Source organism: Cynoglossus semilaevis, chromosome 3 (genome assembly GCF_000523025.1).
Source record: "Cynoglossus semilaevis isolate Cse_v1.0 chromosome 3, Cse_v1.0, whole genome shotgun sequence".
NCBI classification, from domain to species: Eukaryota; Metazoa; Chordata; class Actinopteri; order Pleuronectiformes; family Cynoglossidae; genus Cynoglossus; species Cynoglossus semilaevis.
In genome coordinates this window covers 1,973,617-2,000,298 of record NC_024309.1, presented here as the reverse complement: position 1 = coordinate 2,000,298, position 26,682 = coordinate 1,973,617, and the positions used below count along the sequence as shown (strand labels likewise).

Genomic DNA, 26,682 nt, shown 5'->3' with positions numbered 1-26,682 from the left:
CTATATAGTGTATGCTGTACCTGCAGAGTGAAGTGTTGGCCTTGGAGCAGCAGTGCAGTTTGGCACAGTCCATCTTGACTGGATGGGGTGTTTCCACTTCAGGTGGAGAGGGAGGTTTGGAACCCAGAAAGCACTGCCACATGGGTTCCTGAGGGAGGGGCTGGGAGCCGCACTCCTTGATCAATCCCTCCATGATCTCATGCTCTGTGTTCATGGTGCGAAGTATTTTCCTGCAAGCGACCTGGCAGTGGGTGGCTTCCGCCCGGTCACAGCAGTACAGACCTGGTTATGAGGGAATGGGTAAAAGGTTAAAACTGCACAACCAATAGTATCTAACTACCAGGTCCATGAAAACCATTACGTTTTAGTCTAATTAACTGCTATCTTCACGGGGTTTTAACAAGAATGATCAATGTCCTAACAAAAATATAAGACATTTACTTAAGTCTTAACTCATTCTTTCATAGGCTCCCAATGCAAAAAGTTAGCTTAGCTTATTAAGCTTAGCTTAGTGGTTCCCAAACTTTCTCTGCTTGGCTCCACTTTGATTCTTTAGAAAATTTTGACACTCTCCAAAAAGGTTTTCAGATACGGGAGACAGCAAAAACAAGAGAGATACCTTTAAAAAATGGCAGCTTTTACAATAATATTGTCAGATATTAATTTAACACCTCCTTAAACCAACACATTTTTTTGCCAGTCTCCTGTTAAACATTTACAGCATTGGACAATATGCTGCGTTAAGTTTCATTCATTCATTCTATCCGCAACCCCCCGTGCAATGGCACTGCGCCCCCTGCAGGGGACACACACCCCCACTTTGAGAACACTGCATTACCAGATCCTCTAAACAAGTATCCAACTTTTTTTTTCCTTCTGTACACTGAACAAACTTTATCATGCAAAGCCATGAATACTTCACGACTTCGGAACACCTTCCAGAAGATCGAGTTGTACGTGTGATTCAACATGTTTAAAAACTTAAAAAACTCCTCTCCATAATACAGTCAATTGATACAATAAGTTGAAATGATAAATATGCGGCAAAGACGGATAGGTTTGACAAATATTATTACAAAACTGAATGAAATCACACGCTCATAAAGCCATCTGGCAACAGTGAGGTGAAAAATAAATTTTCTTTCAACAGGAAGGAATCTCTGAGCAGGGCATGGAAGAGAGCGAGAGAGAGAGAGAGAGAGCAGGAGGAGACCTAAGATGCTATTATAAATGCACAATCACACTAGCAGATAAAGTGCAAACAAGTTAAAGGAAAATGACTCCCTCTAGTGGTTGTTGATGTGGTGTTGTACAGTAAAGTATTGACACTATCTTCAATAGGGCTTGTGTATGGGGATGGTTTGACAAAACGTTACCATCTCCAATACGCCGATACTGCAACTTGGAGTATCTGCCGATAAAGATATCAACTTTCTTCGTTCTTGCATAACAACATCTTGCAAAGTTAAGTTGAGCATTTGGGCTGAGTTATCAGATGGGACAAGCTACGGTTGTTGTTTTTTTTAATGTTCGATCCTGAAATTTTGACCAATATTGAACCAATGCTAAGTATCGGATTGAGCCATTCGTTATTGAATGTCCGATAATATCATGGTTATGTTATATCGGTAAGAATCGTTATTAGGTTTTTCATCCGATAATGAAACCCTGGTAACGCAATGTCTAGGGTTTCCAGGGTACCCAGATGATGCGACGTAAAAATAGTTTTGAACTGAAAGTGAATTATTTTAATAACACATCACTATAATTGCCCAAGGAATTGCCCGGCCATTAACTGCGGGTGGTATATTATTGTCCAGCATAAGGGAAGAAGCAGATCCCAAAACGTTGATGTGAGAACCTTCAAAAACAATGGGAGGAACATTATCTAAGGTTAAAGTTAAGGTTGAATTTTATTGATCGTGCAACAAAAAGTGTCCGTTTTCGGCATTAAGAAATACATAAGGGTTGAGAAACGGTGGCAGTGACACAAAATGCAACATTTCTAATGGTAAACCTATCATCACGCGATGTTGCTCGAAAATGTTGCAAGAGAAAACCGCCAAATTGCAGAGGTGACTCACGAAGAAGATGCCCAGTGCGATCAATATCTTATTATATCCAATCCACCGACGCGCTAACCATCTGCTTGTACATTCCAGTGAGGCGTTGCAATATTAAGGAGTGCACTGAGAGCTGAGTCAAGTTCCTCAAGATCCTCCACCCAGACACAATGTGTCTTCACGGTGCAGACTATGGAGCCGAGCAGCTCAAAGAAAAGCTATTTTCTGTTTTATTATTTAAAAAAAAAAAAAAAAATCAAAACTCTAAATGACAAAACCAACTGATGCGTTCTTCATTTATCATTTTTATTTTCTCTTTATTTATTGTAATCAGTGTTTATGGACATCCTGGTTAATCGATTGAGTATTTTAGCTTGGTTTGTGCTAGATTTAAAAGCTTCACAGTTGTCTGCTCTTTTCTTCCCCTTGAGGAGAATGGCCCTATCGCATTGATTTGTAACTTTTGGTCAATTAGCGAGGACCCGAGCAAATAAAAGTTTCTAAAACTACTTCTGTTTCACAATGCCCTTCCCCAAGTTCTGGCCACAACTTCATGTCAATAAAGATTTTATTTTGCTTTTGAGAATTTTTTTTTTTCTGATTTGTTTTGTTTGGTTCATTATATTGCGCCCTATTGCACGGATGTGTCATATATTATTTTTTATAATATTGTTAAAATAGGCTATTTTCTAGGGATGTACGATGTTAACTTTTTGCCCATATCCGATATTCTCCAAACACTTAATTTCCGATTCCGATATCAACTGATAGGGCAGTGGTGGCCTAACTGCCCTGGCACCAGCAACTCTGCCCTGGCGCCACCTGCTGGCACCAGCAACCCATACAGTCAACCGATATTATCGGACATCCCTAGTATTTTCTGTATTGGTCAATAACTGATGTCGCCCCCTAGTGTAATGAAGAAACCTGCATCTTATTGGAGTTGCATGCATTTAAGCTTTAAAATAAAAGTCTGTGTTTTTCTTATTTGTTTTCAGGCAAATGAGTACAGGTTCATATAGAAAAATATTCACATTTAATAAAATATAATTTTCACATTCAAAATTCATCAAGCGGGCCAGATTGAACCCCACAGCGGGCCTGGTTTTGTGCCTCGGACTGTATGTTTGACACCCCCGCCCTAAGATAACAAAGACTTAAATTCCTGGGGTTAAAGAGAAAGCTGTAAAGCAGAAGGACACTTACTATCTATGGGGCTGCGTATGGGGTAGGACTTGGTGAAGTTGTTGACGCAGCTGAGCAGCTGAGGACTGTGACTCTGACAGTACTCTTTGACAGCGGTGATCTGAGACACGGTGGGTGTGGAGTCCGTCCTGAAGATGGCCTGGCAGTACTCTCGGCAGGTGGTGTGACGTCCTGCATAGCTGCAGCATGTGGAGCCCACTGAGGAAAAACACACACACACACAGAGTCCATTACTGGAACGTCGGTACCGGCCGATGTCAGTTAACGAGACAAACCAAGGATAGTAAAATAAAAATATATTAGCGTCTTAGCAGTTACCAATACTATACTGCAAAGTGCCTTTGGATTAAATTTTAATTAGCCAACACAACTAGTAATACACAGTGTTCCCTCTCCTATGGTGGTAGTTGCGTTCCAAGACCCACCGCGAAATTTGTAAAAATTGCAAAGTAGAGGCGAGATATTTATTATATTATTGACGTATATATATTTACCCTTTACGAAACTCCCTCACATTGTTATCAACGCTCCCTATACTGTATTACCCTTTCCTACACAAGCATATGCAAAGTACAGTTGTGTAATGGCGTGAAGTGACTGAGAGAGTGACCGAGAGACAAGGGGAGATGCTAGGAGATGCTACGATGCATGAGCCAATCAGCGGGAGGAAGAGAAGAGCACGCTCAATTAGCCAATAGTACACCGAGCACACATTGTATTAGCCAATAGTATGCTGTGTACGATCTCGCCTAGGTAAACAAAGCTACCGATAGCTATAGCTTATTTCAATTTCAAAGCGAGAATCCACATTTTTAAAGCCAAAACTTTCATATGGATAATTTTTATGATGTCTTTTCGTTTATTTTTTGCTATATTTCGCAATATGGCGAAAATTTCACAAGATCAGGTTTAAAAAAAAATAAATCTGCGATTGTACTGAGTGACCGAAAGGAGAACCGCGATATAGAAAGGGAACATTGTACACCCTAAATATATAAGTGATTGACATCACTAGGTTACTCTAAGTTGCAGTATCGGTATCGGACTTGAAAAGGTGCGTTGAGCCATCCCTCGTTCGAATTCTGATGATTTGCTCAGTGAGTTTATTCAACTTTTCGTTTATTTTTTGCTATATTTCGGAACATGGCGAAAATTTCACAAGATCAGGTTAAAAAAAAAATAAATCTGCGATTGTACTAAGTGACCGAAAGGAGAACCGCGATATAGAAAGGGAACACTGTACACCCTAAATATATAAGTGATTCAAGTTGCAGTATCGGTATCGGACATTGAGCCATCCCTCGTTCAAATTCTGATGATTTGCGTAGTGATTTTATTTACTGACTGGAAACAGATGAGGTGAGCTTAAATGAACTTACTTTCATTTTTGGTGATGCAGCTGTAGAGAGGATTCTGAGATGAGAGAAACAAGAGACGGATGATTAAAGCTTTGTTTATCTTTATCTTTGTATATCTTTTTTTTTTACACTCAATCCATTCCTATATTCCCCTTGCTATTAACCCGAAAGAGACTCACCTCTGTAATTTTCTTGCATACTTTGGTTATATCACTTTTAGACGATGCCTGTGAATATAAACCACACAAACAATGTCAAACAAACATGATATGTAGAACTGAGCTGCACATGTTTCAGACATTCTCTCACCTGTCTGCATTCCCTGCGACACTCAGCAGAGATGGCCAGCTCACAGCAGCCCAGTCCCACCCAGCCATCGGACTTTCTCGATACTCCTGAAAACAAATGGAACAAAACAGAAGCAAAGATTTTTTTCAATTTTTTTTTTTTTTTTGCTGTTTTCAACATTGTTTATTAAAGATATTTTTTCCATTATCTATTCAAAAACGCCATCTGTCTTTAACATGAAATAGCAAACATGTTATAAACAAAGTTGTTTTTCAACTTTGGGGTTGCGACCCCATGTGGGGGTCACCTGGAATTCAAATGGGGTCACCTAAAATGTCTATAATTGTATATATATTTGTAATAATATTTTTTTTTGTTTTTCAAGCTCACAGAAACTTTCACTTTCATGAAAATTTATCGAGTTCAAATAAAATGCAGCATATAAAAATATCTGAGTTGGATCATCTTCGTTAACTGCTGTGATCATATGAGAGAAAAAAATGTATCTGGGGTCATCTGGTATTTGTGCTGTCAAAATGGAGTCACAAGTCAAAAAAAAAAGTTGGGCATCACTGCCTTCACCCATGATTGAAGTGGGATATATTTTGTTGGCCTGGCTGGCTTTTAGTTGGATTGTATTGGGAAAGATTTAATTATGGTGGGTATTTCCAGAAGGGAAAAAAAAAAATACGAAAAATAATGACAAAATTGTAGAGAGGCACTTTGGAAATAAAATCAAGAGAGTTTTAAACCTGGTGTTTTGAGGAGAAGTGGTTTCACAGTGGGCATAAACCCTGAACACTACTGAAATGCGTCAACATCAAAGAACTGATTATATCTGAGTGCCACAAAGGATCTGCAGGAGGTACTTTTCCACAGCCTCCATCAACCTCTTACTGACTCCTGGGGCCGACTGGATACAAAAAAGAGCCAAACAAAAACAAAGTATCTTACAATCTGAAAAGAAATACCATCTTAATGGTTTCTTTCTGTTAAAGAAGCACATGCAGCACCGCTTTAGGCAAGGAGGAAACTCAAGAGGCTAACACTTGGGATTCATACAAACAATAAATTCAGGTGCGTTTTTTTAAAAAAAAAGTGCAATATAGTAGGTAGGTAGGATAAATATTTGAAAAGAGAATTGTTTTAGGTAAAACAAAACTATAACAACTCTGTTTTACAGGTATCTATCTTCCCGGAGAAATACCTGATTTTTTCCAGCAGTCAGTTTCAACTGACAAAGCTTCTTGAATAAAAAGCTGAAAATATGTTTGAGAAACCAAGACAGTCCAAGACAGACTGCTTTGGAATAATTGATTCCAAAATATATTTATGCAAAAAAAAATTTTTTTTCTATTGACACAACACTGCCTATGGCAGTGGTTCCCAACTTTTTTGCCTTTTTTGACCCCATTCTGACATTTCATTTCATTTTTCTTCTAGAATTACTACTTAATCATGTTTGTTATACTGTGTTGCAAATATTTTATTTTCCCTGACCAAATGTTGTTCAAGATTAAGAAGAGTGCAGTGTTTTAATAATAATTTTAAAACTTAACTTTTTGACCGGCAGGCCTAAAATTGTCCTAAAATTTAACAGGGCGTCCGGGTCAGGAGCAGATAGATGAAGCGTTCATGCGAACTTAGATAACTGACTGAATGTAAATGTCATGCAAAAAGGCTAAAATGCTAAAGTGCTTTTATCATTTTCTACACCATCTATTGGGAAAATGTGGGTATTGCAAGCTGAACGGGCCAGAACCGGCCCCCGGGCCTTAGTTTGCACATGCCTTGTTTAAAACAACAAATAAATTAGGTATTAAGTGGATGGAATTTGGAAGAAGTACTGCAAAGAGGGACAAAGAGAAGATCATATATTTGAAAAGCAACAACATTAAATTACAATAAGTAGCATGCAACCTTTTTTAAGCACAGCATCTTAGACAAATGTCACTAAATATTGGTATTGCATTCTTCTTCTTCTTCTACAATATTGTCAGCTCATATATGTCAACGCTTTTTGAAAATAAACCAAATTACTAATAAGAGTTGTCTGTCTCTTACCTGGAAGCGTAGAATTAATGCACACCCACAGTTCGTTCTACAGGACAAAAAGAGAGAGTGTTACATTTAATGAGCACGTTTCTACTGAAAACAGAATAATAACATTACAAGTCATTCTTCTATGATGAATTAATGCTGTAAAGTCTGACACAAAAAACAGAAAAAGTTATTTTATTGGAACTCTATTAAACATATTTAAACAAATTATGCCCAACATTTTGAAAACATAGAGCATATGAGGCTGTTTTCTCTCAGAATTTTGCATAGCAAAGATGATATAAATGGTTTTATAGGGTTAACCTGTTGTGGAAAATAAGTTAAACAAAGCGTGAGTAAAAAAACCTACAAAATATAAAAACTTGACCTCCAATTCGAGAATGTGTTTTGCATCATCTCTTCAACAGAAAGCTAATTATGCTAATAATGCTAAGTCAGAGCAGTGTGAGGTGGAATTGGTTTTGTTATGAATGGACTGTTCATATATTTAAAGTATTTATATACTTGTTCACATAACATCCTTATAATTATACTGGTTCTGCTTATATGTATACATATATTTACTATAGAGGTAATGTGGTCTACTTGGTATACTTACGCATGCACATATAGTTACATTAGATAGATAGATAGATGGCTAGTTAGAAAGATGAAGGCTTTGAAGAAGCCAAATAGCTAGCTAGCTATCTATCGGTAGATAGATAGATAGATAGATAGATTACAATCAAAAACACTAATACTAATCTATCTGTCTGTCTATCTAGCTATCTCTGTCTATCTATCATAGCTAGCTAGCTAGCTAGCCAGAGACAGAGATAGCAGACCTGAAGAACACAATCAGTTCTGTTAGCTTTAGCAGTGTTGGTTTTACACTCATTACTCTTGCACTAACAACTTGAAACACCCTCTGTGTGTTTGCTGGAGAACAAAGTTTCTCTTCAGTAAGTGTTGACATGATTCACGGAACAGATAATGAGAGTGTGACTGTAGACGAGACACGACCATGATTTGTGATCAACCGTGGTCTAATAAAGGCCTAATCACACCAGCATGAACGAGTCAATCAATCCAACATCAACGCCAATGCGTCTGCAATGTTTTCACAAAGGATCAAATTACCATGGTTTTAAAGCAATAACCAGACAAATCATAGAGTTTTTTTGGACATATCATTGTAATATATACATAAGGAAACAGCATTCAAATTGCATAGCCAGCTATTGATAGTAGGTTCGTAGTAGTGCGTAGTTTGATTCCAGTAAAATCAGAACAAAACCGTAAAGGGAACTTAAGTTGAGTTTGATAAATAAGAAAAAAACATGTTTTAAAGGAACCGTAAAGGGAACTTAAGTTGAGTTTGAGAAATAAGAAAAAAACATGTTTCAATGTTTTTAAAAAAACAAAGTCTAATTACTGGTGTGTTTCTAATAGACTATTGGAGACAGATGTGACGCACACCATGCACACACACTATCTGCTTTGTAATTATAACTTGTGGGTGGAGGCTGTGCGTGTTTTGTGTGTGTGTGTATGCATAATAGATTCCGTTGATGTACCCACGAAACCACTTCCTTCTCGGAATTAACGTCAGTACCAGTCAATACCACCTTTATCTTAACTTTGACCAACAGTTAATTAAAGAACACGGCAGAACATCACAACACTGCATGTATTCAAAGCGAGATGACACATGGCTAATGTTTCAGCTTGAAGTTGTACCCGAAGCTTCATTTTTCTCCGATCCATTTAAGTGTCATACCTCTGCATAGGTCTGTTGTGGTGAGAAGGGGCTGAGCCGAAAGGCAAACCCCTCGATTTACTGGTCAATCTATGTTCATACCCTCACCTATGGTCATAACATTTGGGTTATGACCGAAACAACAAGACAAGACAGATACAAGCAGCCTATCTAGATCTATCTAGATCGATCGATCGATAGATAGATAGATAGATAGATAGACAGATAGATAGATAGACAGACAGACAGACAGACAGACAGACAGACAGACAGATAGATAGATAGATAGATAGATATATAGATAGATAGATAGATAGATAGATGATAGATAGATAGATAGATAGATAGATAGATGATAGATAGATAGATAGATAGATAGATGATAGATAGATAGATAGATAGATAGATGGGTAGACGGGTAGACGGGTAGATGGGTAGATGGTAGATGGATAGACAGACAGACAGATAGATAGATAGATAGATAGATAGATAGATAGATAGACGGGTAGATGGATAGATGGGTAGATGGACAGACAGATAGCTAGATGGAAAGATAGATAGATAGACGGCAGGTTTGTTATCAACAATGTATAAGGGGGCCCATGTATTTTTAAAGTCAGATACTCAAGACCTGCAGTGATACTGCAGCCAGAGGCATAATGACACACATAGAGAGCACATCAATACTTCAATGCAGTCTTTTCACTATACATTACTGCAACCCTCTGCAACGATGACGTACACAGTGAACAGACTTACCATAGACTCTGGACAGTAGCTAGGTAACCTCTGGAGGAGATGCTTCAGACGAGACTCACTTTTTATAGTTGCAAGCTGCAGGGCCAGAACACAACAGAGAGTCAATGGAAAGAAGAACACATGTATTTAATTTCTTGTTTTTGGTCAGTGGAAGTACCATAAAGTATTAGTAGATAGACAGAAAGACAGACGGATTACATAGTTCGGTATCTTTAAATACGATAAAATACAGCAGCATAAAACACAGAGAGATAAAAAATATAAATAAAAATACAGAATGGTACAAGGACACGCAAAAGAACCACAAGATAAGTAGGTTGGTAAGGTGCAGCAGCCAGATGATAATGATAATGGTAATAAAACTGATGGTAAGAGGGGAAAAAAAACCAAGGATATTGTACAGATATGATATTTAATATCAATATGGTTAGTCTAGGGGAATATCACTTAATAAAACATTAAAAACATTATGTATATGTTCCAGTATGTGGAATGAAGTGTAGGGGTTTACCGTGCAAGAAGTAAATAGATAAGAAGTTCAACAAATTATATCCATAACCCATAGAACACTTTGGAATGATGAAACAAGACTTTCTTAAGAAATTTCTGAGAGATGCCAAAATAACCAAGAAACGCTGTAGGTCGAGTACATCGTAAACAGAGGAGCCTCTGTATTACTGTCTTAATAATACCATGGTACAAAACGTATTTAAGTTCGAGGATGTTTTTTTCTGGCAAGAAAGTAGTCATGGGAAAATGTAGTGCAGTTACTCCCAACCTTTTTTGAGCTATAACACTGTCTCTAGTCACTAGTCACACAAACACTCAAACGTGCAACAAGCCTGGGAGAACGCAGCCACTGCCAGCAGCCAAAAGTCTGACTGGAGAGTGAGGGCGTGAGTCAGGCCAAGAGGGTGTGATTTCCAGTTTCACAGACTGACGCTGTGTCTGTAGAGACGTTTTGTTGCTGCCAAATAGAGGTTGAAAGTAAATTGAAAACATGCGATGTCTACTGGGGTACAGGTGCATATGACGTGTGTGCACAAGGACTTCGGTACCAAGTCAATGCCAACGTGCGAGCATTTTTGGAAGAAATGACGGGGGCAGTCAGCGCTGCTGCCAACAAGAACAGTTACTAATTTTTGTTTTTTAAAATGGCTTCAGCACCGCCACTTGTTGATAAGCTGTGGCCAATTTCAGGCTGTAGCACCAATGAGCTTTTCTGAGCAGTACTAGTATCCTCAAAGTGTACAAGGTTAATTAAAATATTTAATATGAGATTATTCATAATTAAGCATAGCATTTCATCCACATTGACGGACTACTTCTTTCGTGATGATTTCTTTTAAGACTTCCATTCAATAGATGTAATATTGCATTAAGCAGTCCCTTAGGGCAGTGGTGGCCTTGGCTCAGAGAGGTTACTGGTTCAAATCCACTGTGCATGTGCACTGTCTCGCCGCATTGCTAAGCTTGAGCTGCCCCCTACGCTCTAAGGTGACGGGTTAAAGGCAGAGGTGCAGTGGTGTGTTGTGTTACAGTAAGAATTCATCACTTTCACTTTGTTGGAGCTCACATTTATCGACTTTTAAAACCATCTTCAAGGCCTATTTGAAGTGGAATAAACATGTCCTCAAAAATTCAAATTCAAATAATACTTTAAACTTAAACTAAAAGGACCAGATACAAGCTAAAAATTCCCTATGTTGACAACAATGTTTTCCTGATACTCCAACTTTGGAGTATCAGGTCAATCGACTAGAGCGGCGGTCCCCAACCTTTTTTCATACCATGGACCGGTCGGACGGTATCGGGTGTTACTGCGGACCGGTAATATCGCAGCATGATTGAAGGATCATGAATGACCTGAATATATATTTTTAGTGTCCCACTGCGGCCTGGTACCAAATGACCTACGAACTGGCACCAGTCCTCGGACGGAGGGTTGGGGGCCCCTGGACCAGATCACGCCCAAACTACCACAATCAGAAAATCTGATTTGAATCTCAGTGTATTTTTATGCTGCCACAGAAAAACGTCTTCTACATCCTTGTCTCTTTTGCCATGAAGGACACAAGTGCTGTCTGTTTGTGTGAAAGTGTGTGTTTGTGTTCAGCTCAAATGCATGAGGCGGAACATTTTCTGTACTTCAAAGAGCCACAACACACAAAAAAAACCTTACATCACTCTACTTCACAAATCTCTATTGCGAGCCAAAAAGAATGAGCTGAGAAGAGACAGGACACTTCTGTCTGTATGCAATGCGGTGTGTGTGTGTGTGTGTGTGTGTGAATGTGTCTGTCTCGGTACAGCCATACCAACAAGGACACTTTTTGAGAAGATAAAATTGTTGTACAAATTCTTTGAGGGAACGTATTGAAAGATTTACAAAAAAGTCGTTGAATTGATTAAATCGTGACTTGATTCAGTACGGTCCAATGTGCTCGTGTTACCGTACGACACACATGCAAATCGGGCACATCGTGACATGGCTTGCTGAGCGGAGTGGATATGCTCACTTGGGAACATCAACCGGACATAAACACGTCGCTGTTTCATGGTGCACACGATTACTTTGCTTGATGGCGAAAAATCGATCTCTTGCCAGATTAATCGATATGATAAAGTTTCAATGAAATAGTCAAATACTTGTAGTAGTTGTGGTTTGAGTAAGGGGCTAGTGCTGTGCTTCTCAAAGTGGGGGACGGGCCCCACTGGTGGTGAACAGACACATGGCAGGTGGGGCACGAAAAACGGGAGTATCCGTTGTATTATTTGTGGATTTTGATTCATTATAATAAAACATGACGTTACTTGGTGAGTTCAATACATTTTATTTAAATTGTTATTTGTAGAAATTTTTGTCGGAGCAACAGGGGTAAGTTAAATCCTCACTTCAAAGTGGGGAATGATTAAAAAAAGGTTTGAGAGCCACTAGGCCAGTAAGTGAATTATGTATGTAGGAATTGCTAACAAAAATCAGAAAATAGCATGTGTGTGTGTGAGTGCGTGTAGGTATGTTTACCTGGTCACAAGCGTCTTTACAAGAGGAGAACTCAGCAGCATGCTGGCAACAGGTTGGATCTGGGGAGAACAATAACAGTGAATGACAACCATGTACCATTTTTTTTTGTATATATTTAGTGTTTTTATATCAATATTTCAAAGGTAATTTCTAGCCAAGACATCGTTAATTTTGGAACCGTAAACAATAAACAGTGAAAAAGTACTCTATGTAGCGATGCTTGACTCTGGCCGCAAGTTCGATCCCAAAGCCCAAAAACATGCTTAATAGTACAGTTGAGCATTTTGTTTTTACCCCAAAAAAATCCATGAGGACTAGTTGATAACACCACATCGTAGGATGGAAATTCAGACACAGGTCAAGAACCCCCTGAAATAATACATTGCAGTATAGAACACGCCTGCAATCAATCATATACAGCAATGCAGTGCTATCTAGACCCAAGTGCCTGCATCCAATGACATTCATTTCAGTCGTTTGAGATTTGAGACTTGACTTGCACTTGGGAAAATAGACTTGAAACTCCCCTTGACATACAGTAGACTCTCAAGAGAATTGACACTTGATACTGAGTCTGATACGTGCAAAGGTTGTGTAGGAGAACGAGACTAAAATCATGGCCTTTTCCACACACACTGTTCACTTTGGTGATGGGTTAAAAACAGAGGTCACATTTTGTTGTGTGCTGTGTAGTTCACTTTCCTTTCCTTTCCATGTCCTGTGGAAAAAGGCCTAACTAATGTGCTGTGTAAATATGAATAGGGCTCAACCGTCTTAATGGGTTAACACTGTACACAAACACACACCAAAAGTTGGCTGGCAGCGAGACAATCGAACCACACTGCAGCTCTACATTCCACCCAGTGACTTGGCTGCATTCGTTGTCAACAAACAGTTCCCAATTCATTTTGACATATCGATGCTTAACTTGACGCATATCCAAAAAAAAAAAAAAAAAAATCATTGGAGCCTGTGCAAAATCACATTCAGCTCAGATGTTTTTGACTCTTTACCATTATTAATACAATTTGATTGATTTTTTAATTAATTCAAGGCCTAGATCAGGGATCTCTGATATTAACAGATTGAAGTCTAAAACATTTTGAAACTTTAATGATCCTTCAATGATGGCGCGGTATTAGCTGTCCACAGTAACGACCAGTTCTTGGTACAAAAAAGTTGGGGGACACTGGTCCAGTTGACTATGTAGGGACTTGAAATTGATATACTGAACAAGTTACTCAAAGAAGATGCCTGTCCGGTAATTTCAGACAGATTTCTAGAACCGTGGTCCACCTAGTGTAACCATTTAAATGATGGAGCACCGCCGTCATCACTCGTTTATGTAGAATGTTCCTGTTCGGACAGATCTGATTACCTACACACTCAAATGACTGTCCTTGGAGGGGGACAGAGTTTGATACACCACATAATGTAAATCTTGCTGGATCAGTTTGAAAAGTCAAGCGATCTCAGGCCCCAGTCCTTATTTGGAGCCGTCTCTCTTCCACTCCAGCCTCAACCAGTCCGTGCACACTGTGAACTTTCGAGGAGCTTAAGCTCTTGACAGGCATGACACAACAGAGGAAAGCCATAACACCAGCTTATCGCTTCATGCTTGCGTGCATAAAGGAGATCTTCTTATTTTGGACAGAACAACTCTGCCTTTCTGTATTTGGACTACATTACTGGGCATGTCTCACTTAGCTTTGATGTGCTAAAAAAAAAAAAGAGCAGACGTCCACTGCAACAATTGCATGCACACTTTTAAGTTGGTATTTTCAGATTGTATTTTTTTTTTTTTTTGGTATTCCCAAGGTCCAGTCTGGACGTGCGTGCATGATTTTCAGTAGCTTGAGAGTTCCACTTAAAACATCTGTTGGTTTGAACAACAAAGGTACCAAGAACAACAAGCTATTTAGAGTCACATATGCGGTTTGAGTCGAGACAATAGAAGCACATTTCCAGCAAAGTAGCTTTAAACCAGGATTACATGAGGGTTGGCATAACTGTGGGACACCCTGGCTACCGGGGTTCTGAGAAAGAAGAAAACTGTATGAGCTTGTTCTACAAATTTTCAACCGTCGGTTTATTTTGTGGATTTTTTTAAGGCGAGGATTGTATCTTGCTCTCTCTCTCTCTCTCTCTCACACACACACACACGCACACACATTTCAAACAATAGGATGTAACAAAATAATTCCAGGCAAGGGGAGGAATGCTGGATCCCTTCAATTAAATACAGTATGAGGCCCCTGGCTAGCTGCTAATGAGCAGTGGCCTCATTCTGACATACCATACAGACAACAGGAACAGGGACTTCCCCCTCAAACTACACTGTCTGGATTCAGAGTTTGTTGCATCAAGTGGTCCCTTTACACACTTATTGTGTTTATACAACTACACACCGATGTAAAGAGAAACTGTTAATGATATGGGTTCAGCTCAGTTATCAGTACATATTCCTATGGGAATAGTGTAAGCTAAACTAGTGTTTTTCAACCTTTGGGTAGCCTGCAAATCGAATTGAGTCGTGTAGTTGATTAAAAAAAATTTTTTTCAACTAATTATTATTCATCCCACATTGGTTAATTCGCAGTATGAGTCTTAGCAACCAAGGCTGCCAGATGGGAGGCACCATTGAGTATGCGGTTTCCACTGAGGCTCGAACCCAGGACCTTCTGCACGTAAAGCAGATGTGTAAGCACAGATAGGCACACATAACAAACACGATCAAAGACTAATTCTAGAGAAAAAAATAATGTCTCTGGGGTTGCCAGAAATTTGGAATGCCAAAATAGGGTCATAAGCCAAAAAGGTTGGAACGACTGGTGTAAACATTCTTTAAATAGCAAAACAACAACGCGTTTTGCCTGTCTGTAACGTGAGTCAAACTGACATTATTCATTCAACACATTAATCAACGATGTGCTGACTTCAATCGGCCAATAATTGAGTTCAAGCTGATAGACTGAGGAATGTCATGAGGTAATTAAACTTCTTTAAAAATCTTTACAAAGCAGCTGTAATGAGGGAGTCTAAGTCAGTTGAACCTAGCATAGAGGCTAAAATCAAGATAACGAGCTTTCCCGAAACAGTGAGAAGGCTAATACGTGATTAAATCTCGTAATCGATAACTCTTGATGACTATTATGTGGTCTTGCCAACTAATAGCACTTTTGTTGCACCTCACTGGGGGAGACTTAATTTCCCAGATGTGTCTCTCCTCCAATTTGTATTACATGGTCAATTTCTGTAAAGCTTCAAGACGCAGTCGTTTTAATCCATTAACATTTTAATCCATTTGGTCTCTTTGTCTTATTTGACAGATTACCCCAGAGCAACAAAACACATTAAAATACATCACTCTCTCCGCAAAAGAATTAACTGACTGTTGAAAAGAGTCAGAGCTATTAGTTTTTATCTAGACAGACCTACATCTCAGTATTTCTTATTTTCAGGTTGACATGAAAATTGTTATATGCAGGTTGTTATGACTTAAATTGAAAATGTGAAACTATTTTTCTGCTTTGGATTACATGGTGATCGTTTAACCTAAACCACAGCAAGGACATCAAGGAAAATAAGAAAAACAACCAGAAATAGACAAACCGGCCATTTCATAAATGAAATTGTGTAATATTCATTGCAGTCTTAAACTCCCTGGAGACTCGAGATGCCTGCATTATTACAGCTTAAAGCTCAACATATGTGATTGCATCACTAGGTACCAAAAAATGATGACAACATGTGAGAGAAAAGTTAACTGCAAACAAAACCTTAAGTGGGTACAGACACTTTTACCTTCACCACCTTTGATCAGATCCAGTTGTCTGTAAACCACTGGACTCTCGAGATACATGGGGCTTTTCTGTTCCTCGCAAATATCCCCAAAGATATCAAACCAATCAAAGATAACTTTGATTTACTTTTACTTTTACTTGATTTGGCTTTGCAGGACAGCGTGATAGCTATGGTCCAGTCCAGTTGCCCACTCCTCAAATCTAGCCATTTATTTGTAATTTACTGAGGTAAAGTAAGCAGTTGAGGTGATAGAGGAGAGTAATCAGACAATATTAGATACTCAAACGAGTGATAGCTATGGTCCAGTCCAGTTGCCTACTCCTCAAATCTCAACTCAAACGGGTATTAAGTAAGTATCAATTACTCTCATAAAGTATCAATACTGATGCATAAATGAAAAAGGTGCATGTGTCACTTTCACATCTTACTTACTAGGGTAACTTACTACATACCAAGGTTGACAATCTTAATTTAGCATTTCAAATTAATTAAAGGACTTGGTAATCCATCACAACTAGAGATGTTTTAGAACAAATTTTGATCTGAGGTGATAAACCCCCAGAGAGACACCAACTTCTAAACCACAGACATGCATCGTCAGCTATTCTTCACACAAATGCAAAGACAATATGTCATAAGCTGTGTTCACACCAAAAGCCATATGTAACAAGACAGGACGGAAGACAGAACAGCAGAAACAGACAGACTTAGAGAATGAAAATGAGAGACGGTGAGTGCAGACACAGCCGCTATGGCAAAGCACTGATAAGATTAGTTCGCAGTGTTATTGATTGAACATGACAGGGGTGCAAGGGCTGCCAGCGTTTCCAACACAGTACAGAAAAAAAAAAAATTACATCATCACATGATTTGTACCATTGGCCTGTGCATTTAATTGTAATGGAGCGAGAGCGAGATCAGAGAGAAGTTAAATCAGAATAACGTTAAATGAAAAATGTCTTAATGTCACATTTCAAACCATCCTCCTTTATCTAACATTTTTCTTTCTTTTATTATGTATTTTATTATGGTTTTTAACCTTTTGGTCCACCTCGCTGTCTACATCAGGTTATATAACATGTAAATTTATAACTTCTAAGAAAGGGACATTATCACCTTAGCAACAGCAGCTAGAGAAGAAAAGAAGGAAACGGATTGATATTGGTATCAGAAGATACAACAACGAAAAATGTTTAATGCAAAGTTTGCAAGCTAGAGTTTATATATCACAGCCCAATTACATCCGTCAAATACAACCAGACCACATGTTCAGTTTTAGTCAATCAAATCAGTCAGTCAATTATTATAACATGACAGAAACAATTCTAACTAAATATTGCCTAACAGTTGATATCGCTAGTTGAAATAGTACATTTTCGTAAATCGTGGGCTATGATATCGCACAGCAGAATGCACGCAAAACGCTGTCAGTCAATTTTAAGTGCAAAATAATTAGAGAACAAACTATTTAATATAAAGCAAATAGACTACTAGTCTTAAAAAAAATGAATTTTAATATAAAGCAAATAGACTACTAGTCTAAAAGAAAATGAATTTAGGAGGACAAGGCTACCTGACACTGCACCTCCCTCATATCCCCCCAGCCTCATATCAGACACTAAAAAATTGTATTGCGTCATCCCTCGTCTATGTACTAGCTTCACATGTTATCAAAAGTAGCTAAAAGTTGAACATAACGTGCAACATCACATGAGGTAATTCTTCCTGAAAAATCCAGCTAAACATGATCATCCTTTGGAATATTTCCTATAGGGAACATTCCAACTACACCAAGTTTTCTTTATACTCCCGAGTCGCCTGTTATCATTGGTACTTTGCTCTGTTTTTCTTTTCTTTTTTATCTATGCAGATAACCACTTCTTATCTGCTGTGATGTTTTGTTTTTTTAGCCACCCCCGCATCGACAGATGCATGTTACTGTGGGGGTCATCTGTCTGACAATGCGTTGATTATGCAGCTGCTATTAATGAGGATTTGTGTTGATTGCATTTGGTCATCTGTGCTCTTTGACTTCATCCAGAACAGATGTAGTCTGGGAGGCAGATGTGTCCATTCCCAGCAGAACAGAGGACAAGAAAACAAGAGATTTGAACATCGTGTGTTTAGATAATAAGTTTACGTGTTGTCTGGTTCAGGACCAGTGGTTAAAAGATAATAAAATATTTTCGATTTTTCTAATCTTCTTACCTTTCTGAGGTCCCGCTAACCTACCCTGGCAGCCCAACCCTTTAAAAACCACTGCTATAGACAAAGTCCTGCTAATTCAAGCATAAAATTCAAAGTTATTAAATAAATCCTTTGAACGCTTAATTTAACCTATTACAACACCTTTTTAATGCATTTCTAACAAAAGAAGCTGATGTAGCACCATGAAAATATGAAATGTTACATTTAACACTTCAATGAGCTAATGACTAAAATGAACTGGTGCTGTGCTGCTCAGGGAAGCCTTTTATATGCTGCCAGTCTCCTGCACACATTCCTCAGATCTGCTACACCCTCTCTGGGGAGAGGGGTTCATAAACGGGAGTCAAAGGTCACTTCCTGTGCATGGATGAATTGAAAAAATGGGGCTGTTGTGCCTTTTCTTAAATTTGCACAAATGATTTTTTTCTTGTCCAGCTATGGCACCACAGAAAAATATTCTACACTTCTTGTCTCTTTGACTCAATGTTATTTTGGATATCTTTAATAGATAATGGCTGTAGGTGGCACCGAAAACTGACTAGGACAGAGCAGGAAACGAATCCCGAGACAGGAATCTACTTCTTACTAAAATGAAGGCCATTTTAGGGTCAAAAGGAAAACTAAATTAGAGCCAAAAATTGTAACTGCTAATGCCTTGCCTTGCCATTAAGGCATTAAGTGTAAGACGGTATGTCACACTTCACGGCAACACGCAATTTAGTATCGCTTGCATCAGCAAGATGTCTCTTGTGAGTTATTCTTTTGGAAGAGCATATAAAATGAGATCACTGATGAAATATTCCAGCTAAGAAACGTAGTAATGTAGCACATAACAGACTCATCCTGTTTATTTCTCTTAAAAATCACATCATGAGTATCAATGCCATCCCATCAGAACTGGCGGATAACAGTGGTACCCAAGTTTACCCACCCGATGTTCAGATATCGTATGGAAAAATTTCAACCTGAGAGCCTTTACATGAAAACAAGACAAAAAAAAGCTACCCAAAAGTGAAGGAACATCACAATAATAAGAGGTCCAGAAAGATAAAATCTGTCGACACAACAAGGGAACGTTCTGATAGCAACTTAATTAAATTAAATTAGAGCCAGAGCTGGAGGACATACAATTTTATCAGAATAATAAATTAAAAAACATAGACACATTGTCTGGGGGTGTGTTTGTATCTCCAAATAAAATCCATTAACTCGCCCTGATTGTTTATACAAGCTGTCACACATTTAACACAATTTGTGCCAAAACACAAACACAATAAACTATTGGAAGCCTGTAAAAGACAATTAATCCCTGCCAGATGACCAATGTAAATGTAGTAGCATTTGAGCTCCAATTTGTCAAAATAAACAAAAACAATTGAAGACCTTCTACAATGCATTTAACACCGGAAACTTTTGACAACATTTACGAAAGAAAGCCACATATTGGGATGATAAGGCAAGACACAACAAACGAGTTGGTCATGTGACACTTTTCTAACATTTTTATAATCCCTATTAAATATTCTGTTGTTGTATTATGCAAAAACACAACAACATCATAACCTCCAGAACACCCGGCTAATGACACTAATGACATAATGTGCTTGTGTCGTCATGCTAATGTACAGTAGTACATTAGTAGTCAATGTACAGAAGACAAGGATTCAAAGTATGACCCAACTGGCAGAAGATAAATTAAACAGTTCATGACAAGGGTGGTTAGTACAGAAAATAAGATAGAAGAAGATAGAAAGGTCAGGCAGCAGAAAATTCAAAGAAAAAAGGGGCAAACACAAGAAAACCTAGGAGAGCACTAGGAGATATTGAACTTTGATACAGCGGGACAAAGGACAAGAATGAGAGGACAGAATATCAGAAGTGAGAGACCTGTGTAAAAACTAATTAAAAAGTAATACCGCAAGATCTAGGTCCTCCAGTGATAGAACATTTAACTTTGCAGTGGTTACAAATTACTCTGGTTCGATCAACTCTCTGGTCTATCAGAATAGTACAGGATTTTTGCAGAACTTTTTCTAATTCAACGTGTACGGAGGTAAGAGGTGACCAACACAACCTGGACCATGTCCTGTAAGCCAATTAAGGAGTAAATATACGAGTATATTGTTGCACATATGGACAACACCAAAACTCCAACGATACTGCTTTGGCTTTGCACTGGTCTATTCAAGGCATTTGGTTAACTTTGCTTAACAACATTTTTCAGTTTCCTTTTAATAAGAGGTCAGGGGTAAACCTCAGGTTAAGCTTGAGCCAAAATACGCCGAGTTTCAAAAAGACTTTCTCATAATAGGTTGAAGTGTCGAAACCTCCCATTTTAAAATGTTCCATGGTCAGGATGTTTTATAAAAATGTCACAAAGAAATTTTAGAGTGCAAGTTCTATTATAGTCACTCTACAGAAAGTTGCTTTTTAATATTGTCCATTCTGAAATCACTGGGACCATTGGTTCCTAAACTTTTTTGAGCCACAGCACATAATTTACATTAGGAAATCCCCACTGTGCACCACCAAATACATATTTCCTAAATTATACACATGCACCACCAAATACATATTTCCTAAATCATACAGAATAATTATCTAGTTTCAATTTACTGACAATTTACATACTCAGTGAGAAACCCTGGCCTGTTTAGTTGAACAGAATCCTGATATTCTCAGAGGAATTGAAGAAAGACGCACGACAAGCTTCTTCAACAGCTCTACGTCTCTCTTTTTTCAACTTTTTAGCTATCTTCTGCCACCTAGTGAAAGAGTATAGAAATATTCTGCCCATTCATGTTGCACTGACGAATGAAAACAAATTATTCACATAAATAAATAATAGTTTCCACAGCAATATGATCATTTTTCTACTGAGTTGTAGTTAGGAATCATTGACAGTGCACTGACTGTGACTGTGCAAACACAAACACTGGGTCACACATTTTTGTTAAATCTTCAGACACATTGGTGCTGAAGGACTCTTTGAAACCTTTCTTCATAAAAAATTCTCAAAGTTTGTGATCATATACTTTAAGAATTTTATATTTTTTAATATATTTGTATTTTATTCGCTCATGCGCTACCAGGACTCCCTTTGCGATATACTGGTAGGTCTCAGTCTACCTACCTACAACTTTATAATTAGTTAAATTTAGGGATGTCGGATAATATGCGCCAACCGATATTATCGGCCAATATTAGCATAATTATGTAATATCACTAAGAATTGTTATGGTTTTTTCCTTCCGATAATGAAAATCCGATAACACAATGTGTTTTGCTAGCATCTGTATTCCAGTTTACCATAAGAACTTTCATTCTTTTTAATCCTCGTTTCAGAGTGTCTTAAATTTATGAAATGTTTTATTCTTCAAGTCTTTTTATTCTGCACCTTCTTCTGCACCCCGAATCTTTTCATTGGTTAAGACGCTTGATGACTCCGACCCAACCAAGTACTGATCATCATCCCTTCCTTCCTTTGATTTTTCCGTATTAGTGGGGGCGAACTTGGTTCATCCAATGAATTTGAGTTACACTGCGTCTCATTTAAGATCTAGTTAACTTTAGTCACTTGACTCATTGTTTGAAGTTAAATCCTTGCATCAAGTCCTGTTTTTTGAACATGCACTTGTTGAATTAGTTTGTAATGCATTACAGAAACAACAAATTTTTAGAAATAACAGCTATTTACTCCTTGAGTTAGCCAGTAATAGTGTAAATATTTCCCAAATTGAATTTTTGTCAAAGTTTAGTTCGTCAATAAAACACAAAATCACTGTGTTGTGACATATAAGAATACATGGTTAATGCTAACAATTATCCATCCATCCGTACATTGAATAAACCGAGATTATGTAATATCACTAAGAATTGTTATCGGGTTTTCCTTCCGATAATGTAAACCTGCAATGTCTGGGTTTTGCCCAGATGATGATGACTCAAGGTGTTTTGCTAGCATCTGTATTCCAGTTTACCATAAGAACCTTAATTCTTTTTAATCCTCTGTGTATTAAATGTATGAAATGTTTTATTCTTCTAGTCTTTTTATTCTGCACCCCAAATATTCTCCTTGGTTAAGACGTTTTTTCCGTATTAGTGGGTGCGAACTTGGTCATACAATGAATTTGAGTTACACTGTGTCACTCATTAAAGATCTAGTTAACTTTAGTCACTTGACTCACTTTTTGAAGTTAAATCCTTGCATCAAGTCCTGTTTTTTGAACATGCACTTGTTGAATTAGTTTGTAATGCATTACAGAAACAACAAATTTTTAGAAATAACAGCTATTTACTCCTTGAGTTAGCCAGTAATAGTGTAAATATTTCCCATATGGTATTTTTGTCAAAGTTTAGTTTGTCAATAAAACACAAAATCACTGTGTTGTAACAATTATCCATCCATCCATACATTGAATAAACCGAGAATTAAAAAGGCTAAAAGAAAACGCAGTCAAGAACAACAAGGCAGACGTGCCAGCTGGTTGTAGTTGGAAAAAAAGAACAGATAATTCTAAGGGATGTCCAGGGCATTCCATTGATGTGCTAACCCTGTTTTCATAGGCTTTTTTTTTTAACACGCCTGACTTTAGACATTAACTACGGTCATTTTCAAAGCTGTGGCTTGCCTTATATGGGTTTAAGAGTAGTTCAGTGGTAGGTCACACTCCTGGGTGGGTTAATGGTTTTCATAACACCTAGTCCAAACATCCTAGGTTGTGTTGTGTTCAGAAGAGGAAGCCAGTGTAAAAGCTCTGACAAATTACAATGCAGTGGTGACTGCTGTCAAAGACACAAGCAAAGAACACAAAGACACATACTTAACAGTATAAAGGATACAGTTCAACAATTCTGTAATATGCTAATACTTAACTATTAGTGAATACTAATTGCAAATGTAGAGAAAAAATAAAACCCTGCTCTACAGACCGTTCTAAATATTGCACTTTTTCATGTGTTTTCCTGTTGAACATGAGTGAATTTGTGTACTTCCACTAGCAATTTCTTTTATAGTTCAACTGTGTGTAAAGCAGTTATATTTAGACATGACAAAACACTAGCAGTTGGTTTCTGGTTGGAAAAAAACACTATATTTGTAAGAGAAATCAGCAATCATTACAGCAATGGGTGGCCAAGAAACTCTACGATACACTTCAATTTTGTACGCAAAATACTATAATTATGTTTGTGGTACTCCAGCCCTTGTCTCCTCACATTGGACCTGGAATGAGCAGGACTGCTGTTCACTTCCCTCTTTTCCTCTCTGCTTTGAAGAGTCAAATTGGTTCCAGATGCATTCTCTCACGGCTGCAGCCCCAGAACCAAATCACAACATGAAAGTAGTAAAGGCGAGAGGTTTGAGGTTTCGTAAAACTCAATAGACAAAAAAATGCAAGGAATCTCAATGCAAAAGTAAACTAACAGAGGGAGGACGCTGGAGGAAAACAAGTTTGATCCCATAGGCAACGCCAGCTGATCACTCCTTCACATGGTGCCATTTACCACACAAATAACCTTGTAACTTTGTTATTTTCACGAGTTTCTGTGAGACAATGTGCACACCAAATGATGATCTAAGACCTATGTTTCTTTCATGTTCCGAGCAGATGTGCCAGAAAAAAGTGATTTTTAGCAGGAGAAAATCCACACACTGCACCCATGTGAATAAAACATCAAAGACCTACCCACAAGCATGTAAAGGCAATTTACAACCCTTTGCACGAAGCCCCAAATAAAGCATTCACCAATACCTCACAGTTACAGCAAAACCATCAGGTATGCATGGCGTACACACAAACACATGTAGATATAACTCTGACAAAAAAAAAAACAAAAACATATTGCTGATGAATGTTTGTAAACCACACAGTATATTTTTACATTCTCAAGGAAAAGGGAATGGATATTTAAAAAGTAGAGATGTCCCGATATTAGCATAATCATGTTATATTGGTAGGAATCATTATCGTTTTTTTCCTCCGATAATGAAAGCCTGATAACGCAGTATCTGTGTTTCGCCAGATATGCAAGAATTGCTTTGCAAATTTATTTTGTACAGAAAATGCTAATTTGCGGAATGTCAGTGGGGCATCACAATAAAAGAAGGTAATGTGTTAATTCCACAACACGAGATATGTGATGTAAACTTAAAAAAACATCTGCACGTATCAGTATCGGTTGATATCGGCAAGTGTTTCGACAATATCGGCATAACGGATATCGCTATTGGAGAGATTTTATCTAAGGACTTTATTTAGAATTAATGTAAGAAAGCTGTTGGTAGATATGGGGGGGGGGGGGCACAACTACTAGTGTCACTTAAGTGTAATAGCAGCTGACTGTGTCTACACACTCACATACACACACGCCATCAGCTGCTTTCTACGTAGCAGCGGGACACAAAGTGGCCGAGTCATTGTTGACTCAAGCAATTAACAAGTGAAAGCGGCAAATTGAAGGACATCTGCTTTGTCGCACTAAAACACTGCGCCGTATTTGTTGGACTACATTTACAGGTCTCACTGAATTCATTAGCACTCCTGAAAAGCTAACACACTCTTCCCACTCGTTCTGCTGACACGCTGTGCTTCCACACACTTGATTCTAATCCCCTTTTGTTTCTCACCTGACAAAAGCCACTCAGTTGTGATTTAAGACTTAACTTATATAAACCTCCGGGCTATAAATGTGTATTAGAGGAAATGGTGCATTAGGCACCGTCTGTAAAGGACATAAGCGTAAATGCGGGTATGTGAAGACGAAAATATGCCTTTTAAAACTTAAAGGTACCATGTTTTCGTCAATAATAAAACCAGCAAACATGGGTTGTTTGTTTGTTTTTTTTTCGAAAAGTCAGGACTTTTTGATATTCCCTATCTTTTAAACTTTTTTTACTAAGCTTATAAGCATTTATAAAGCCTTTTTAACAAAAAGAAACGATAAATGTTGAAAGCAAGGCACGAAGTTCATTTCAATTTGGCGACATAGCGACAACGTCTAAAACAAAAGATTTCCAACGCCACAGAAACGTTGCACAAGATGCTAAGCTTCTCAAGCTGTTTCCTACAATGATTGCGAGTCATGCTAAGAAGAGTTTTGCTTTATATAACGTGTGTTTGCTGTCCGGAAAAGTTACACAAGAGGAAAAAGGGGGGGTTTTATGCTGTTTTTGGTTTAAAAACTACACACTGACACACTATTCGGTTAGGATACAACCCCAGGCACTGTTACTTCTACAACAGTTTCCCGTTATTCTTCTCTCATGTCGCACCGAAAAACTCCGGTGGGCGGCAGCTAGCGCCGCAAATGTATTGTTTATACAAATGTACTTGTCATGTTACATAATTAACATGAGTATTGATAAGCTGTCCGTGGTGTTTCACTTTTAGGCAAACAGTTGTCATATTGCCAGCATTAAAAACGCAATTCGGCCAGGCGGTCTCTGCCCCAGAGAAATTCATATTCGGCCCAGCAGCTGTTGCATTGAAAAAGTTATTGTCAGCCAGTAGACATGTAGCAAAACCTACAAAAGTCCCGGTTTTCGGCTTTCTCATTTAAGTTAAAAATATAGTTTAAAGAAATGTCGAAGAAAGACAAAAAAGAGAGCGCGACAGATGACTTCCAGCTGTGGAGGTAGAATGACACATGTAGACAGACTTACCCTGAGCTCGGAGCGGCTGGCTGCAGAAGTTTAAGCCAAGAAGAAAAGTGACGAGCTGGAAACACACACGCATCTTATTGAAATCCTAAAGTGCATTGTGGACAAGAAGACATGGGAAACACCAGCGGCAAGATATGCTCCATGAATCCCTGTTTCATCTCTTTCTTTCTCTCTCTCTCTCTCCCTCCCTCTCTCTCTCTCTCCCAGCCCTTGGTCAGAGGAAGTTCTCCCTCTTTTAAAATTCTCTACTGCGGTCTGGTGTGTTTAGGTTTGGGAATGGCGCATGCGCACAACGGGCGCGTTAACTGTGTCTTTAGTTTTAAGTGCTAGGTGATTGAACACATGATTGGCAAGGTGTAAATGAGTTTTGAAAAAGTGTTAAATGAACCAAACATAATTATAATTTACTAGTTTAGCTGAGAATTATACTGAGTTGCCATTGTTACATTTGAAGAACTGAATTTTTTTGTAGTAAACAGAGTAAATTTGGCACATTTGGTAAGTAAACA

At 38.2% G+C, this 26,682-nt stretch overlaps 1 protein-coding gene across 1 annotated transcript in view; it reads right to left on the bottom strand.

Annotated features, from left to right (window-relative positions):
• The window catches only part of reck (reversion-inducing-cysteine-rich protein with kazal motifs), a 59,115-nt gene extending 32,702 nt beyond the window's left edge, over nucleotides 1–26,413 (bottom strand). Inside the window, exons 1-9 of the mRNA XM_008307427.3 lie at nucleotides 26,174–26,413; nucleotides 12,499–12,557; nucleotides 9,474–9,548; nucleotides 6,980–7,016; nucleotides 4,937–5,022; nucleotides 4,807–4,854; nucleotides 4,649–4,682; nucleotides 3,270–3,467; nucleotides 21–282 (exon numbers count right to left, since the gene is read on the bottom strand). Coding sequence (XP_008305649.1) covers nucleotides 21–282; nucleotides 3,270–3,467; nucleotides 4,649–4,682; nucleotides 4,807–4,854; nucleotides 4,937–5,022; nucleotides 6,980–7,016; nucleotides 9,474–9,548; nucleotides 12,499–12,557; nucleotides 26,174–26,246 — 872 coding nt within the window. The 5' untranslated portion in view covers nucleotides 26,247–26,413. The remainder of the gene's footprint in view (nucleotides 1–20; nucleotides 283–3,269; nucleotides 3,468–4,648; nucleotides 4,683–4,806; nucleotides 4,855–4,936; nucleotides 5,023–6,979; nucleotides 7,017–9,473; nucleotides 9,549–12,498; nucleotides 12,558–26,173) is intronic.
• Nucleotides 26,414–26,682: the final 269 nt, after the last annotated feature.